Below are 18366 nucleotides of genomic sequence, written 5' to 3'. Positions count from 1 at the left end.
TCTATTTAAAATGTGTTTTTACAGCGGTGAGCAATGTAGCCAATAACAGACATGTTTGTTGATCTCTTGAACACAATAGTCAATCAGAGGTGTTTAAGTTAGAATTCACTCACCGCTCAAAACGGCTGAGTTTTCATTCAGCGTTGAATTCTGCTCGCTCGCGAATCCTCCCATTAACAAAGTTCAGACATATATACACTAGAGATGCGCGGGTGGGCTATTATTTCATCCGCAACCACATCACAAAACTCATCATCCGTCCGCCATCCATCCGCACCAACGTTTTTTGACCAATTTTCAAAGCCGCACCCGCCCACCATCCGCTGATTGTTTTAACGGTGCGTGTCCACTACAGGCAGCAAAGGTCCGCTCAGTGCCACTGGCGACGATATAACTCAAAGATCTAAGACTTTTTCTATGTACACAAAAGGCCTATTTCTCTCAAATATTGTTCACAAATCTGTCTAAATCTGTGTTACTGAGCACTTCTCCTTTGCCGAGATAATCCATCCACCTCACAGGTGTGGCATATCAAGATGCTGATTAGACAGCATGATTATTGCATAGGTGTGCCTTAGGCTGGCCACAATAAAAGGTCCTGTTTACACCTACATGGTTATTTTGAAAAAAAGAAACATTTCCCTTTGCTTGTGGCCTTCGTATACACGCAAATGGAGAATTCGCCTCTGAAAACGATTCTTTCTAAAAACTTCAATTAATTAATTTAATTAATTAATTTTGGAAAACTTCGTTTGCACGTTTGCATGTAAACTGAGAAAAAGGCAGCAAAAAAGTTTTAGGCAGCCGACGTCACAGTATGCGACAGAACTTGTACCTGCGTCAAAAGTGCGACCTATGTTTACATTTTCATATGGCTATGGTGACCATGGATGCATTCAGTGTAGCAGTTGCATTACTGTTGGTGCAAACACTTTTTGTCAGTTACCTTGTCCATCTTTGTTCAAAAGAGAAAGAGGAAGTGAATCGTTGCTGTTGTTGCTATTTTTGGGATTCTGATTGGCTAACGTGGGCTTGAGCATCTCGCTACACTGCCACCTACAGGTTTGGCATGCTCTTGACGGCATATATACACGGGTTTGTGTAAACCAGTGGTTCTCAAAAGTTTTTCGTCGCGCCCTGACGAACGGAAAGATTTTTTAAATATAAAAAACATGCAATGAAATAAACCTGCAATAGTTTCACTTTGTAATGTCATTATTTCATATATAACAGTAAGAGAGAATAATAATACAGTGTTATAATAATATAATAATAATATTACAGTGATGCTTTGGATGAGCAATATATAAAAGCGCAAATATATGACTGCTTTTGACAGCGCCTCAGGTCACGAGTGCAGCTTCTTGTTCGTCTTTTCACCGGAACACGCACAGCAGTGGAGTGACGAGTTCACAATAGCAGCTTGAGTTTCAGTCCCCTGAAGAGGTGCTTTTCTACAGCGAGCAACTTCTATGTTGGGCTTGTTCCAGTGGTGACAAGTCAACGGTCTGAAGAAGAACGATTCAGTGTACGGCAGTTTTTTTTCTGGGGTTCTGCTCATCTCCCGCGCCCACCTTGCAGTTTCCTTGCGCCCCCCTTGGGTGCCCCACACTTTGAGAACCACTGGTGTAAACAAACACTTTTCTGAAAACTGTCAGGTGATAACGATGTTATTTTTGGGTAAAATGTCTATTTATGAAAATAGCCGGCCACGTGTAAACGTAGCCTAAAATGTGCAGTTTTATCACACAGCACAATTCCACAATGTCACAAGTTTTGAGGGAGTGTGCAATTGGCATGCTGACTGCAGGAATGTCCACCAGAGCTGTTGCCCCGTGAATTGAATGTTAATTTATCTACCATAAGCCATCTCCAAAGGCGTTCAAGAGAAGTTGGCAGTACATCCAACCGGCCTCACAACCGCAGACCACGTGTAACCACACCAGCCAAGGACCTCTACATCCTTCATCTTCACCTCCAAGATCGTCTCAGACCAGCCACACGGACAGCTGCTACAACAATCGGTTTGCATAACCAAAGAATTTCAACACAAACTGTCAGAAACCGTCTCAGGGAAGCTCATCTGCATGCTCATCGTCCTCATCGGGGTCTCGACCTGACTGCAGTTTGTCACCGTAACCGACTTTAGTGGGCAAATGCTAACATTCGATGGCGTCTGGCTCTTTGGAGAGGTGTTCTCTTCACGGATGAATTCCGGTTTTCACTGTACAGGGCAGATGGCAGACAGCGTGTATGGCGTTGTGTGGGTGAGCGGTTTGCTGAGGTCAAGGTGGTGGATCGAGTGGCCCATGGTGGTGGTGGGGTTATGGTATGGGCAGGAGTATGTTATGGACAATGAACACAGGTGCATTATTGATGGCATTTTGAATGCGCAGAGATACCATGACGAGATCCTGAGGCCCATTGTTGTGCCATTCATCCATGACCATCACCTCATGTTGCAGCATGATAATGCACGGCCCCATGTTGCAAGGCTCTGTACACAATTCCTGGAAGCTGAAAACATCCCAGTTCTTGCATGGCCAGCATACTCACCGGACATGTCATCCATTGAGCATGTTTAGGATGCTCTGAATAGGCGTATATGACAATGTGTTCCAGGTCCTGCCAATATCCAGCAACTTCGCACAGCCATTGAAGAGGAGTGGACCAATAATCCACAGGTCACAATCAACAACCTGATCAACTCTATGCGAAGGAGATGCGTTGCACTGGGTGAGGCAAATACTGACTGGTTTTCAAACCCCCTGGACCCCCTCTAATAGAGTAAAATTGCACATTTTAAAGTGGCCTTTAATTGTGGCCAGCCTAAGGCACACCTGTGCAATAATCATGCTGACTAATCAGCATCTTGATATGCCACACCTGTGAGGTGGATGGATTATATCTGCCAAAGAGAAGTGTTTACTTACACAGATTTAGACAGATTTGTGAACAATATTTAATAGGCCTTAGGAGAAATAAGAAATAGGAGAAATAGGCCTATTTAAATTGTGTGCATAGAAAAATAACCATTTCATGGGACAAAATTACGGCACACCTTTTTTTTTAGATATGCATTAAGCAATGTAAATGCAGAAATAAGATTAGCCTAACAGAAAAATATTTGTATCAAAATATTTTTTAAATACTATTCAAATTAATAGTAAAAGTAATGACTTGTAAATAATCTTAAATGTCCAATGTACAAATTCTTGTTATAAAGCCATTGCTCTCAATAATTTCAGAATCACCGTCAGTGATTTGATTCTTAATTGTCCATCTCACAGTAAAATTTAAATGTTTTGGTAAACTTAAAGCTAAAGTTCAGGTAAATGTTTAACTGTCCATCTGACAATAAAATTAAAATGTATGACTTTGCAAAACCATTTAAATAATTGTGATTAAAACAACATGTGAACAACTAATGAATTGGGATTTTATTACAACATGTATGTTTGTAATGACGCATATGTAATATGTGCTACAAACTTTTTCAAACAGACTTTTTGCTGTTTGAAGTAGAGCTCCATTTCTTCAGTACACACAATACACAGTTTTGGGTTAGAAATACATCAGGACTCGGAGTAGAATGCCACTAAAAGTGAGAAATATGTTGCAAAAACTTAAAATGTGAGGGGATTGTTTGAATTACTCTGTTTTTATCTCTTAACATTTGATAAGATAATATTGTGTTGTTAAAAATCTGAATTCACTGAGAGTGTTGTTGTTATATAGCCACTGAATGAATGAATAAATGAATGAATGAATCAATGAATGAATGAATGAATGAATGAAAGCACTTCTACATAGATAAAAATTAAACGTCAAAAATAACAGTTAAAATAGCAATTACTTTAAATGTATTGTTTTATTACGGTTAAAACTGCCTACTAACGGTAAACAATGCCCCTAAAATCAAATTTCAGGGAAAAATGTTGATTCTTAATAAGAAGTTCATAACTGACATATGGCGTGCTGTCAGTCAAACCAATCACTATTGTATTCCTTAAAAATAAAGCAAAGGAATGTTGACTCCATAAACAGAGTGTGTGCGTGTGTGCGTGTGTGTGTGTGTGTGTGTGTGTGTGTGTGTGTGTGTGTGTGTGTGTGTGTGTGTGTGTGTGTGTGTGTGTGTGTGTGTACCTTGATGTGCATGCATTCTTCCACCTGTAATTACTCAGTTATCAGATCTCTACAGAATTAATTACGATGGCGCTGCAGTTTAGCGTGGGTGGTCTGTGATTGAGCGTGTGTGTGTGTGAGCAAACAAGACCTCCTGGGTTCTGCAGGAAAGACGCTGTATACAGAATGAATGGAATACATTAAGCAGTGAAGACATCAAGAAAAGTCTTCTCTATATACATCTCTATCTCAATCCACTCCCCTCAGCCCTATTATCGCTCGTCTCTCCCTCATAAAAATGTACCATATTTCCTTGCTGGTTTCACTGTGGATGGACTACAGAAAAAATGTGTGGGGGAAACACTGTAGATCGGTAATGTATAGTGTTGTAAAAAGGGTTAGGACATGTCGTAATGTCATTATACCAGACATAACATATCAAAAGTGTCCGAATACATTTTTTTTAAATTTTGGGGAAAAATGTGAGAGAAAAAAATGGTAAAGTCCCTTATGCTCACCAAGGCTGCATTATATTTGATCAAAACTGTGTAACACGGTTAAATATTATTGCAATTTAAATTTTTTTTTTTTTTCTAGATTAATATATTTTAAAATGTAATTAAATGGTGATGGGGAAGTGGAATTTTCAGCAGCCATTGAGGTTTTATTTGAATGCCTGGTTGGGCTACATTAAAAATAAATGTTACTTTTATGATATTTTGTTACATAACATTTGTATGTTTGTCTTAAGTGTACAAATACTTTTTGGAGCACTGTGGATACTATACTGAGCTTTTAGCATTGATGAAAGCACTGTATTAGAGAGGCCTGTGTGTGTGTGTGTGTGTGTGTGTGTGTGTGTGTGTGTGTGTGTGTGTGTGTGTGTGTGTGTGTGTGTGTGTGTGTGTGTGTGTGTGTGTGTGTGTGTGTGTGTGTGTGTGTGTGTGTGTGTGTGTGTGTGTGTGTGTGTGTGTGCATATTTTTAAAGAAGCTGATGATAACAATAATGATGTTGATGATTAAGACTATGACTTAATCAAGATAACAATCAAGGGCTAATATTGCATTGATGAAGAGAATATTTATAATGTATATTTATAAATATTTCTTCTCGGGAAGCTTCTCAGTAGGAAGCTAAATGTTTATCACATGATCAAACAAGATCTCTCCTCATGTTTTTTGCCCTCTATATCGCGTCATTATCTCTCTGATATATACAGTAGCTACTGCATGCAAGCTAATATGGGCAGCTTTGTGTTTGCACTTTAACCATTCAATGCTCTCTTCTGCATGTTATTTTGATGGGAGATGCAAACTGTAGTAAGTAAAGGCTTTTTTTTACCTTTGGAAGTAAAGGGGAAAAAAGTTAAATGTATTATTTGAGTCCTAATGTTTTGATAAATAGCAATTATTTTTAGTTGTTTTTATCTTCCAGCTCCTTTAAGGGTTAACAACACCAACCACTCAACACTCGTATCTGTTAATAATCTGTTAATTCTGTGTGTACCAGCTCTGAATAATAATTGCAGTGGGCTGAATTATGAGATGAGCATCTGCATATGAGCTCACTAGTGAATATGATTCTATCTAAAAATATTCAAATTATACTTGTATCATGATAATGAGTAAAAAGTTTAAACATTAACATGGATTTCATTGTATTGGTAGTATTTCCTTTTTAACTTTAATTTGAACTTGTTTTAACATAAATTATACAGAACTTGATGATCATGTTCTCAAGAATGATTTAAAAATGACCCATAGAGCATCTTTAGCTTCACTGGAAGAACTACTAAACGTCTGTACAAAGAGTCAAATGATCAATGTCACAAATGCACTTGATTAGTGACCTAGAAACAGTTTAGAACTAGAATCTAACATATTTTTCCTATTTTACTTCTTAATATGCATTGGTTTTAAATCCTACAACTTTGTGAATTTCAAGGTTTAAATGAAAAGAAAAAAAAACACTTCCATTTTAAATGTGATATTATATCCGGATCCCACTTTATGTGCACAATAAAACATAAGCTTTACGGTATAACCGGGAGTCTTTGCTCGGAGTGTGTTGCTCACACATTGTTTTAATATAGCGACTCTGAGAGTGTGTCTGTGTAAACTGATGTATTTTTGCATTTCCCATGCGCTGTAAGGTAGCGTTTCATCCCCGCTGAGAGAAAAAGGCTGACGGGGTGAGGAGGAGGAGTGTAGTGAAGGAGAGACAGAAAGATATGTGATTGAGATAGGAATTCAATCTATTCTGATTGCATGGAGGAAGCAGGCATGTGTGTGTGAGTGTGTGAATGTGCGTGTGAAGGTCTCATGCAGGCGGTGCATGATTCACAGTGGCTGTTCACACTGCAGTAGAAAACCATTGCCATTCATGTTATGCAGGGAGGACATGTTGTTGTTTTCAGACTGAACGCACGCACAGAGGTTAATGCAGCCAAACGGATCAAAGAGAATGTGTTATTTTGCTAGATAAAACTGCTTATTAACAGTTAAGTTATGATAAAGAGTTTGCTTCTAAAACCACAGAGCAGGTTTGGTTGATATGTGCTTTATAAGCAGAATTCATACAGCTGACAACTAGCTGTCGTAATCTGAAACACTGACTGAGTCTGTATGTCTTATCTATTGATCTGCCCATCAACATGTTCCTAATACATCACTGCCTGCTTCTGCCTCTCTCCTCCACCCTGGCCTGCACTTCCATACATTCATAACCACATTCACTCTATTTCGGTATCTCTCTTTCTGTCTTTCCATATATCATACAGAACAATATCCCCATCACTCAATCACACTTTCATCTTTACATCTTTTCTTTTGGCAGGTCATGCGAAATGTATTATTTCTCTTTTGTGCAAAACAAATAAAACAAATCAAAACAAGCTACAAAAAAAATATGTACATTTAAATTAATCATACAAGTACAAGTAAGAATATATATAGAGAAAGCAAAGACATACATAGTTATTCACTTTTTTAACTTTAGTTAGTGTGTAATGTTGCTGTTTGAGCATAAACAACATCTGCAAAGTTATGATGCTCAAAGTTCAAAACAAAGGGAGATATTGTCTTTTACAGAAATCACTTTTTAAGGACTACAACAAACTTACAACAAGCTTCTTCCCGGGTTGGTGACATCACGAAACCTAATATTTATAAAAACCCTGCACCCGGGAACATGCAACAAAGTGGGTGAGGCCATTTTGAGCTGCTTTATTGAAGAGGAAGAGAAGTTGTTGCTGTTTTCTACACCCCGCAAAAAGTTCGTCCTACGGCTGACGAACTGTATTGACGAATTATATTTATTTTTAACACTGTTCATGAACATTATAACCTCAACGATTGTCTTTTCAGAGAACAACTTCCAAAAGAGAGTAAAATGCAGGCTATATCCCAAAAGCTTCTCCTGAAAGACATAGACATTCCCATTTTGTCGGGACAATCTGTTGTTTATAGATCACAACTTGTAAGTATGTCTTATTATTTGTAATTATGTTTTCTATTAACAATTCCAATTATAAGCTTTATGTAGTTGATATGATAGATGTGAAAGAAGGGCAAAGCTTTACAGTATTGTTGTTAGTATTGAGTAAAGTCTGTACTTGTAATCCGTTCAGCACAATTCTCTTGTTCGATAGACACCATTGTTAAAATTTGCATCTGAGTTGAGCTTGCAGTTATGGAGAGGCGTGATAAACATGTGCTAAAGCGCTGCCAATCACAACACACTGGGCCAGCTAACCAATCACAGCACATTTCATATTTCGGATGGAGGGGCTTCATCGAAAACGACGCGTTTAACCAGACTGGGCAGAGAGCTGTAATAATGTAAAATATGTGAAAAATATTGTGTTTTTTGAACAATCAAGCATGAAAACATATTCGAGTACACCCCAAAAACAAAATTAAGACTTCAAAAAAGGACATAATAGGACCCATTTAATGAAATATGTATATAAATTACCAAATAGCACACTCTCTTTGATCCAATTGGCTGAAATAACGCGTGCATGCGTTGAGTCTGAAAACAACAACAAAAACTTGTCCTCCCTCCAGTATTTTTTTATTTGGAAGAAATATTGCTCTCACTGGTATAAACTTGTTGAATCCATAAGTTTTCTGGTTCAGCTAATTGGACTGAATGATAAATCCTTAATAAAGCTAAGGCTCAGCTATGAATTTTATATTGTTGTGTCTGCTTCTGAGCACTGTAGCTGGAGGGAATACACATACGCTTGTGCACTTGAATAATTTAATTCTGTATGCTTGATAAAAGGGTAGGAATTTAGGGGGACATGTAGTTGTTGCTAAGAATTAATAGTTTATTTTTTTGTTGCTCTTTATGATATTGTTGATTTTGTTTTGTCTTTTAAACACAGTCACCATTAGTGTCGCATTTGTCCCAACTCAACAGCTTTATACACACATATTCGGTAACTCTACCACTTTCGACTGGGCCAGACTCAGTCAAATGACAATATAATTAATATGATGACTATAATTTAGTTAATGAGAGTCAATCAACTGAAATAACTGAGAAGAAACAATGAACCAAAACTACCTGCAATTAAATAGCTTCGATTAAATGTTTAAGTTATCTCATTTAGCAAATTCAACTTTTAAGACTGCAGACTGTATAGACAGTCTTCAAAAGCAGAGCAAAGACAAATCAACTGTCAAAGACATTTTAATTCAATTGTGCTAATGTCTTTCTACATCCAACTGTGTGGTATCAGTCAGGAGGTATCGAGCAATAAAGCACACGAGACAGGAGCAGCAAACTTCAGCCATCTTGTTTACTCTTCACTTCTGTTCTCACAAACATTACGTCACGACACAACACTTCAAAATAGTAGTAACATAATTCACACAATAGACTGTTTCTAAGAAGGACTGTGCATTGTGGTGCTCTGGAAGTCATTTTTTTATTTTCTTAAAGAAACAGTTCACTTAAAAATGAAAAAAAAAAACTGTCATCATTTACTCACCCTCAAGTTGTTTCAAACCTGTATGAATTAATTTCTTCTGCTGAACACAAAGGAAGATATTTTGAAGAATGTCGGTAGCCAGACAGTTGATGAGTCCCACTGACTTTCACAGTCTTTCTTTTCCTACTATGTAAGTTTATCAACTGTCTGGCTACCGACATTCTTCAAAATATCTTCCTTTGTGTTCAGCAGAAGAAATAAATTCATACAGGTTTGAAACAACTTGAGGGTGAGTAACTGATTTCAGAATTATCCTTTTTTAAGTAAACTATTCCTTTAACCTCATTATCCCTCTTTCTCCCTCTCGCTCAACTAAAATGCTATGATCTCTTACTGGGCCAGACATTTTAAGCCCTTTCTTGCTGAGCTTTCGCTCTCTTTCCTCCCTCTGTGCATCTCTTCCACCTCTCTGGAGCACTCAAGCCATGACTTATTCATCCAACCCAGGATTTATTATGTTTGGCCATGCATTTTTAACAGTGTATTTTTTTAGGTACACACATTTCACGGCTGAACCACAGCTCTGTTTGCTGAGGCCCCCACTCTCTGATCATGTCTACAGTTCTACTTGCTGGGAAGAAAAAATAGGAAAGAGAAATTTAAACAAAGAAAGTGTGAGGAAAGAAGAGGACGGATAGTTGCAAGTTACAGAAATAGGTCACATTTATTAATTCTTTCATCATGCATTCATCCCCATGTTTCTGTTTGTTTGTTTGTTTTTTGATGAGATGGCAGGCAGAATGTCCTAGCCTCTTTTTACCCTATAAGAAAAGAGGATGGTACGGAAGCCCTGAACCGCAATGAAAAAAAAAAAAATCCGTTAAAATAAAAACAATAAATCTAGCATTTTGAGATTAAAGTTGAAATATTTCGTGCTTAAAGTCGAAATATTTTGTGATTAAAGTCGAAATATTTTGAGAATAAAGTCGAAATATTTTAAGAATAAAGTCAAAATTACGAGAAGTCTTCCGTAGAAGCTTTTTTGTGTGTGTGTGTGAGTGTGAGTGTGAGTGTGAGTGTGAGTGTGTGTGTGTGTGTGTGTGTGTGTGTGTGTGTGTGTGTGTGTGTGTGTGTGTGTGTGTGTGTGTGTGTGTGTGTGTGTGTGTGTGTGTGTGTGTAAAGAAATGCGCTCGTGAAGTCGTGCTGCCTTGGACATGGATCTGATCAAAATAGTAGCTTTTTTACTTTTATCTGGGCTTTCAACAATAGGAAATTTTACAGGTGCTAAACATGGCGTTACCATTTGTTTTAAGATGTTACAAAATATATAGTGCGCCGGAATATACTTTACAGGTGAAAACACTTTTCAGACTGGATGGAGTTATAAAGCTTTATATTTGAGGAAATCCCGGGATCTGGCCAAATGATTGGACACAGAATGATGTACTTAAAATGTATCCAGAAAGTGTTTACGGTGAAGAGGGAGACAGTATACTGTTAAGTGTTCTCGGCCCAGATGGTGTTGCCTATAGACAAGCACGAAGACACGTAGTCTTTCAGTCAATGTGCCACATAAAGTTTGCACCAGGATTGTAGTACCTACTCTGGCAGAGTCTTCGTGCTCGTCTGTAGGCGTCCTAAAACAAATGCTAATGCCATGCTGTTAGATTAGCACCTGTAGAATTTCCTTTTGTTGAAAGCCCAGATAAAAGTAAATAGCTGCTAATATATTTAGATCCATCAGAAGCAGTTCGACTTCGCTTTTTTTTTAAATCAAAAATAAATAAATAAGAACTTCTATGGAAGACTGTATTCTCATAACTTTATTCTCAAAATATTATGACTTTATTCTCAAAATATTACGACTTTATTCTTGAAATATTACGACTTTAATCTCTAAATATTTCAACTTTATTCTCTAAATATTTCAACTTTATTCTTGAAATATTTCGACTTTAATCTCAAAATATTTCGACTTTATTTTCAAAATATTTCGACTTTAATCTCAAAATATTTAAACTTTAATCTCAAAATATTTCGACTTTAATCTCAAAATGCTAGAATATTATTTTTTTAACGGATTTTTTTTATTTTTTATGTTGCGGTTCAGGGCTTCCATAGGATGGTGATGGTGAAAACAGTATTATTTATTTTATTTTATTTTTTTGTGAGAGGAAATGAGAATAAATCAATTTAGGATAAACAAGTGTATTTTACACATCTAACTACTGTAACTGACAAACATCAGTTATATTTACTAAACAGTGTAAATTTGTATGAGACCGCAATCCCAGAAAAGCGCAGATGGGAGTGGAAACTGACAGTGTACAAATTAAAGAACATGGATGCAGCAGCTAATTTCCATAATGACCAACGCAATCTAAAAGCAGTGCAAATGAGGGTAGGGTCTCAAAGAAGTAGAGTCGATGATAATCAGGTGCGGGTAATCTAATAACAATACTGGTGCAGAAAATTTAAAATAAAATGACTTGGCAAACACTATGTTCGGGAATTGTCTTCCACTGAGATTCCAAATAAATGGACACGAATGGAGAATATTCTCTTCCTTCTAGCACACACTCTCTGTTCACTGCAGTGCCTCCTTCAGCAGCAACTATCGTAGCCATTTCAAATGTAAAATGTTTTAAGACATGCTTTTTTTGGGGTGTTTAATGATGGCACAAATAACACTATATTGACTACAGCAAACCTTAGAAAATCATGTGGCATGATTTATTTAAATACTCTCCTCCCATAATTGTTACGTCTGAAATGAAAACTCCAACAAATGCATATGCAATTATATCAGCAGCTAAAATCAAGCCACGCTACGTTAGTTCTGGAAGGTCACGTCAGTCGAGCTTGAATCAGAGTCCATTTTTGTGACCTTATATTTAGGAATGCTGTGATCGGTGTAATACTCCTATCGCAGCATTCCTATATATAAGGTCACAAAAATTTGTTCAGTAACTACTTCTGCAGTATTATCAGCAGCTTTATTGCGTTGCTCAGGAGCTAATTACACTCCTCCATCCTTCTCCTCTCGTCCAGTCAGGACTTGGCCTTCTGATATTCCTCTTTGAATCAGACAATTTTTTTCTTAAATGATGTTGTACAGTGCATTCAATTATTGAACATTAATGATATCTGCAATATATTTATGTTGGTTCTGTTCTGTTTACCCTAAGGGGGCCAACAATGCCCCTGAACAAACCTTTTTTTCACACCAGAATGCCCATGGGCACACACCTGGGCGCAAATGCATTTGCTATTTAAACAATAGAATGCTTTATGCTTAAACATGATGCTTAAGCATTTAAGCATAAAGCTTTATGCTTTATGCTTAAAGAATGCTTAAACAATAAAGCATGACGTGAAAATGATGACTGTGTCGGGCTGAAACTAGCAAAAAACACTTGCTTCGTGCCTGAACGCTGCATTGTGCCAGGTGTATGATAGGGGCCTACATTTGTATTACAATAAAACATAATTGTTAATGCATGGAATAATTTGTTTTTCAGATCAGTTAGAAGTTGAGAATGGGATTGTGTAAAATCAAGAGCTTGGTAGGCCAATGCAGACATATTTTAGACTTTATTAAAAATCTTTAAACATCTTCTAGAATCAGTTTTTTTTTTATTTGCATCGTGACTTCCTGATTCTGAATCGAATCATGACACACCTAAAGATTCCCATCCCAAGTGTTGCAAAACTTGCTTTAAGGTTATGTAGCCACACATTTAATTTTTCATCTTTTATCCCTGACTTGGATACTATTTGAAGTATCAAAATAGCATTAGTGTTTGCAAAAGTTTAGGAAGTTAGACCAGAGTGCCTCTCTGACTCACCTATTTCTCATTACTTCTTGTATCTTCCCTGCCTGAAATCTTCCCTTTATCTTTTGTTTTTGTCTTTAGCCTGGTGTAATAACAGATACCTTAGTCTCATGGGGTGCTTGAGTTTGCCTGTCACAACCACAAAACTGTGACATTTTTTGTTCTTCTGTTTTCCCCCTTCAGTTCTAATGTGCATGAATGACCAAAAAAAAGTATTTAACAACTAAGAGCCAGATTTACTAACAGCTAAGGCAGGATTTCTTAAAGACACGCAGTGAAAATTTTGTGAAGAAAAGGAATGGACAAAGTTATTTCTATCAGGACCACTAGTCAAAGATGATTGACAAATAGCATATAGTTTGGACCCCCTGCCCATCCATGCAGCCTAGCATAGACAAGAGCAGGGAAAGCAGCGATAACTCCCGTCTTGCTATTTTGAGGCAACAGAAATAGACTGCGCCATTGACCAACTGAAACCTGGTCTAAAGTCAATTGCACAATTTCATTTTTATTTGTTATTTAAAGAGCGTGTTAGTAATGTGCACCTATAGATGGGTCCAACACACATATACACTCTACTTATTACACACACAGGGACGCGCAGCAGCACACAAACATGCCATATATTAAAAATAAAAGGATTACCATGTAAAAGATTATTATTAATTATTATTATTGTACATAAAGATATGGTGGAATCCGGCTTGTCCCATACATGGTCTGCTTGCGTGCTTTAACCTCGCGCACGAGCAGATCCGTTTGCTCTCTGTAGAAAAGTTCTGTCTTTCTGCTTGCATATTCCGCCATGTAAATTGCAATCCGCCATGGCATGAGCGTAACTGGCATTTAAAGGGAATGGGAGATGAGACTCTGATTGTTTTATTGCACGTAAAGCCCCAAACACACCCATTCCTCATTAAGAGAATAGGAACAACCCTTTTAGACCATGCGCCGTGATGTGATGTTTCATTTTGTTGTAAAAAAGTTATAAATTTGGATAATTCATATATAGGCTATATATATATATATATATATATATATATATATATATATATATATATACACATACAGTGTTGTGCCTGAACGCGTTCATTGAACGATAGTTCATGGACTCGTTCATATTTTGGGCAAACGTGAACTGAATGTACTGTATTACTGCCTGATGAAGGTTACTGTGAACTCGTTCATTCTGGTGTCTGTGAACGGCACGCTCTCTCAGTTTAACTTCGTTCAAAAAGGTGCCAGATTTCTATAGAGCCTTCCAGGCGAAAACCTGACTAAAACACACCGTAAACAGGCCTTAATATGTAGCAGAAAAACACCCAATCTGGCAACACCAGCCACCAGTGTCGCACCGCCGCATGCGTCATCAAAACAAAAAGCAGCAAGGAGGCGTCGCATCGTTTAAACGAGTTTTATGACAAGGTCGGTGAGGATGGGAAAAATCTTAAATTTCTGTGCAAACTTTGCCCGCTGATAAAATAATAGCTGTCTGTGGTTCTATATGGGCTGTGGGCCTGTCAATTATGTCAATATAATGTGTGTATATATATATATATATTACATATAATGTCAATTAACAAATAATGTCAATGCCAGTGTCAAGGCAGGCAGATCCATATTATTGTTGAATATTAAATTAAAAGTCAAATAAAATACTCAGGAACATGCTTTAGTTGGCTTTTAGTAGTAAAAAAGCAAGATTTCAGTCATCATGCCCTGCATGATGACAAGTACTGTACTGTACTCTAAAGGTATAAACTACATGACTTGAAATGAACTATTATTATTACTAACGTGATTGAATAAGAGTGTTTCGTCTGAATAGCATTTGAGTGAAGTAAAAATTCCCCAAATCAAGTAATGAAGGCCAATTACTCATGTTCTCTATTCAAACATGTTGAGAGGTTTTTCAGTCCATAAAATGGCACCATACAAAGTAAGAATAAGAAGAAAGGTAAGTGCAGTTTATAGCAGCACCCAGCAAACATGGATGGGGCTTTTTCTGCTCTGTGATGGTTTTCTTAGTAACATTCAAATGTTGTCACTGAAACAAAACAGAGTGTCAAATTGAGCAGTGCGGAGTGCTAGTTGTCCCCTCTTTCAACTCAATAAGAGCACTCCCTGAAAATCGCTTTTAATCAATGATCACTGCTCGATGACTCATCAAAATAACGCCTCTCTGAAAGTCTGCAAGAGTTTTTGTGTGTGCTTTAGTGAGTATGAATGCAGAGTGCAGTGAGACATCCAGATAAATGAGTGTGGCCACTTTAATGGCCAGATTGTAGCTTGGTTTCTGGACAAAAAGTGTTATAAAACAGCCACCCAAAAAATAAAACTGGGCATAAAACACATTAATTTTATTATGAATAAAGATAATAATACATGTCTTGTATTATTAATTGGAGTGATGTGACAGTAGTTTGCATAACTGCAATGTCATTTAGCAGGCATACCTCTATGCGACCTGTGTCTGGTTGAAAACCTCGGGAGGGGTCTTCTGTAGTGACGCGACACTGAATGGCACAGCCATTGATCTGGATCTTGTCCTGTTCGAGACCCAACTCAGGAAGACTGCGGCCCTCACACACACGCAGTTGTGCGTGAACCAAATCCACACTAACAGAGAGAGAGAGAGAGAGAGAGAGAGAGAGAGAGAGAGAGAGAGAGAGAGAGAGAGAGAGAGAGAGAGAGAGAGAGACGTTATCAGCACTAACTGATGAATAAACCCTGAAGTGGAATAGAATTCATTACACAAACTTGAAACACCAATCTCACTTTTATCTTTGACAATCACAGCTGCATAATTAGTTCGCTGATCTTCCTCCTTTTGAAATGTTTATCCATGAAAGATGTTTGCCCACTTAGTGCTCACACCAATATCATGCAATTAGCTTTGATTCATTCGAATCCATTATGATGTAGACCTATTGATTGTCGGTGAGACACAGTTTCTAATAATCCAAAAACAATCCTTGCTTACTTCAACCAATTAAAGTCTTTCAGACATGATTAAAAGTTTAAAAAATCAAGCAGAATTTGAATAAATGAATTAAAATGGCTATACAAAGAGCATTAAGCACAAATACTAATTTGCTCTCAAAACTAAGGACATTTCTAGTAAATCAATTCAGGGACTAAAGAGATCTGCTATTTTAGCTGACAGGAACTATTTGATATATTTTTATAGCTAGGCTGCTTAGCTGATAAACCACTTCACATTTTGTTTTTGAGATTTTGAGAGAGGGGAAAAGACTTAAATTTATTTCATGTTCTTGGTTGGATGTAAAGCATATGGTGGATAAGAAGTAGCTTTGACATTTCTGTGAAAGACAGGAGGTACGCTAATGACTTGGCATGAAAATGTCAAAAATAAGCTAATAAACCACATGCTGCCTAGCATGCATACATACAACACCTGTACAGATCTTCAACTTGTCAACAGTAGCATAGGGTAACATCATCTACCAATCCATAGAGAATGTGAGGGTGAACTATTTAAAACGCCTCAGGTTTGAATGAATATCCAATTAAATCACAAATATCACAAAGCTGACATTTGAAGTGGTCCTTAATATTTGAAAAGCCTATAAAATGGACAAATCATGTTTAGCTTCAAATATAATAATGTCAAGGACAAGACGTTTGTGTCAGTGTTAGGTTTAAGGCTATGGTATTGTAAACATAATTATATTAGTATAAATACCACTTATATAGCTTCAAAGGTCTAGTGTGTTTGTTTATTTTGTGTAACGTGAATCTAATAGGTCAAAGTGTGAACTGGGGAATATCGACCCACACACATATTGTCAAACACACACATGCAGTAGATACACACAAATAATTCGGATGAATCACACAACATACTATGAAGACTGAAACATACATACAAAGCAGAGCAAAAACATTATTTATGCATCTCTGCATAAATGATAAACTTCTTGTCACATTATGTCTGAGTTTAGTTTTTCATGGAGTCTTAGGTATCATTGTGTCCTGATTTTTCATTTTCTGTTTCCTTGGTTTTCATGTTTGCATTACTTTCCATGGTTCCCTCCCTTTGATTACCCTTTGCATGTATAGCCATGAGTTTGTGTTAAGGCTGGGCCACACTAAAATATTTTGAAAATCTTATCAGATTTTCAAAATGTGAGAGACCACAAACATGTTGATTAAAAAAAATAATCAAAGATTTAACTGTTTTGTTCCTAATAGTGTGTGGCGTCCCACAATGTGACCTAGACAGCACACCACACACCAACAGATTCCATTCACAAACAAGAGTCCTGACTGTAAGCATTGGAAATCTCGCAAAATCGGCAGGCGAGAAGAAATGGCGATAATTCTGTTTGGACAGCTTTTTACAGAACATTCGCGAGGATAAAAAGAATTTCTTCTATTTACTTCTATAGAATTGCCTCTATTTCATTCTTGCCTCAACCTTAGCTTGACAGTTTTCCAGAGAAAGTTAATACCTTATCAACATTTCAACACATCAATTTAAGCAACAAATTGTGCACTTTAGCTGGGCAAGAATCCTAACAGTAGCAAACCAAAAAAGCGTTTTAAGTCATATCTTGTGGAGTACCCAGCTAATAATCTTTAGTTTTCTTGTGGAGGTTGAGTACAGCCCCAGAGCCCCAGCACATTAAACCATAATGAAAGTATTGTTTTTCAGCCCGTTTCTTTATATAGATTTTCCCTCGTTATCCCTGCCTACCAAAAAATGTGGGATGTCGATGAGATGAAAATATACTGATTACACCCACAAAAAGAAATTTGAGAACAACTCCGGATGAAAGGAAATGCAATTTTTGAAACATGCTTTTCTGTTTGTTTATTTGTTTGACCAGAAAATATAAAGCTGGTTTCAAACTTGACCACTTTTGCATGCAGTAATTCAGCTAAAAAAATGTCACTAATGATACGCATTAAAAATGACCCTGGTGCTAAATTCTCTAAAAGTGCCACCTACAGCCACTAGTAGCGCTTAAATAGCGACTATTTACTCACAGCAAATACTGCAATGAGTATTGAAATCAATAAATTGCCATTCTTTTCAGAATAGCCTTTAGGCTTATTACAGAATATCCAAAAATTAGCAATATTGTAATGAACCTGTATATAAGTCAGAAGTTTGTGAACATTTTCTATTGATCATGGCAAAAATGATTTATCAAATGGAAATGAATCTCACTAAAGCATGCCATATTACAATGGTGTGAGGCATGCTCTATAAGATAACTCTCAAAACCTGTCTGTAAGATTAAAAATTGTGTCACAAAAATTGCATGGAGCATAACTTTTGTGTGTGTTTGCGTTATTCAGTACCTGATTAATTCATTTATCATTCTTTACATGATTTGAATGCTAAAAAAAAAAATATGACAGTGCATGCAAACTAGATGGAACTATCAACTATTATTCTTTTTGTATCCACCTCTCTACATATCTTTGTGTGGTCT

The 18366-nt window shown here is 37.0% G+C and overlaps 1 protein-coding gene across 2 annotated transcripts in view; it reads right to left on the bottom strand.

Annotated features, from left to right (window-relative positions):
• The window catches only part of pcxb (pyruvate carboxylase b), a 273773-nt gene that overhangs the window by 190557 nt on the left and 64850 nt on the right, over positions 1–18366 (bottom strand). For both annotated transcript variants that reach the window (XM_077229559.1, XM_077229560.1), the window contains one exon: positions 15358–15520. In XM_077229559.1, coding sequence (XP_077085674.1) covers positions 15358–15520 — 163 coding nt within the window. The remainder of the gene's footprint in view (positions 1–15357; positions 15521–18366) is intronic.

Source organism: Siphateles boraxobius, unplaced genomic scaffold, assembly GCF_051911475.1.
Source record: "Siphateles boraxobius isolate OS27281-9 unplaced genomic scaffold, OSU_SipBor_1 130, whole genome shotgun sequence".
Taxonomy (NCBI): domain Eukaryota; kingdom Metazoa; phylum Chordata; class Actinopteri; order Cypriniformes; family Leuciscidae; genus Siphateles; species Siphateles boraxobius.
Note: the sequence above shows the minus strand (reverse complement) of the source record. Positions and strands in the feature narration are given on the sequence as shown.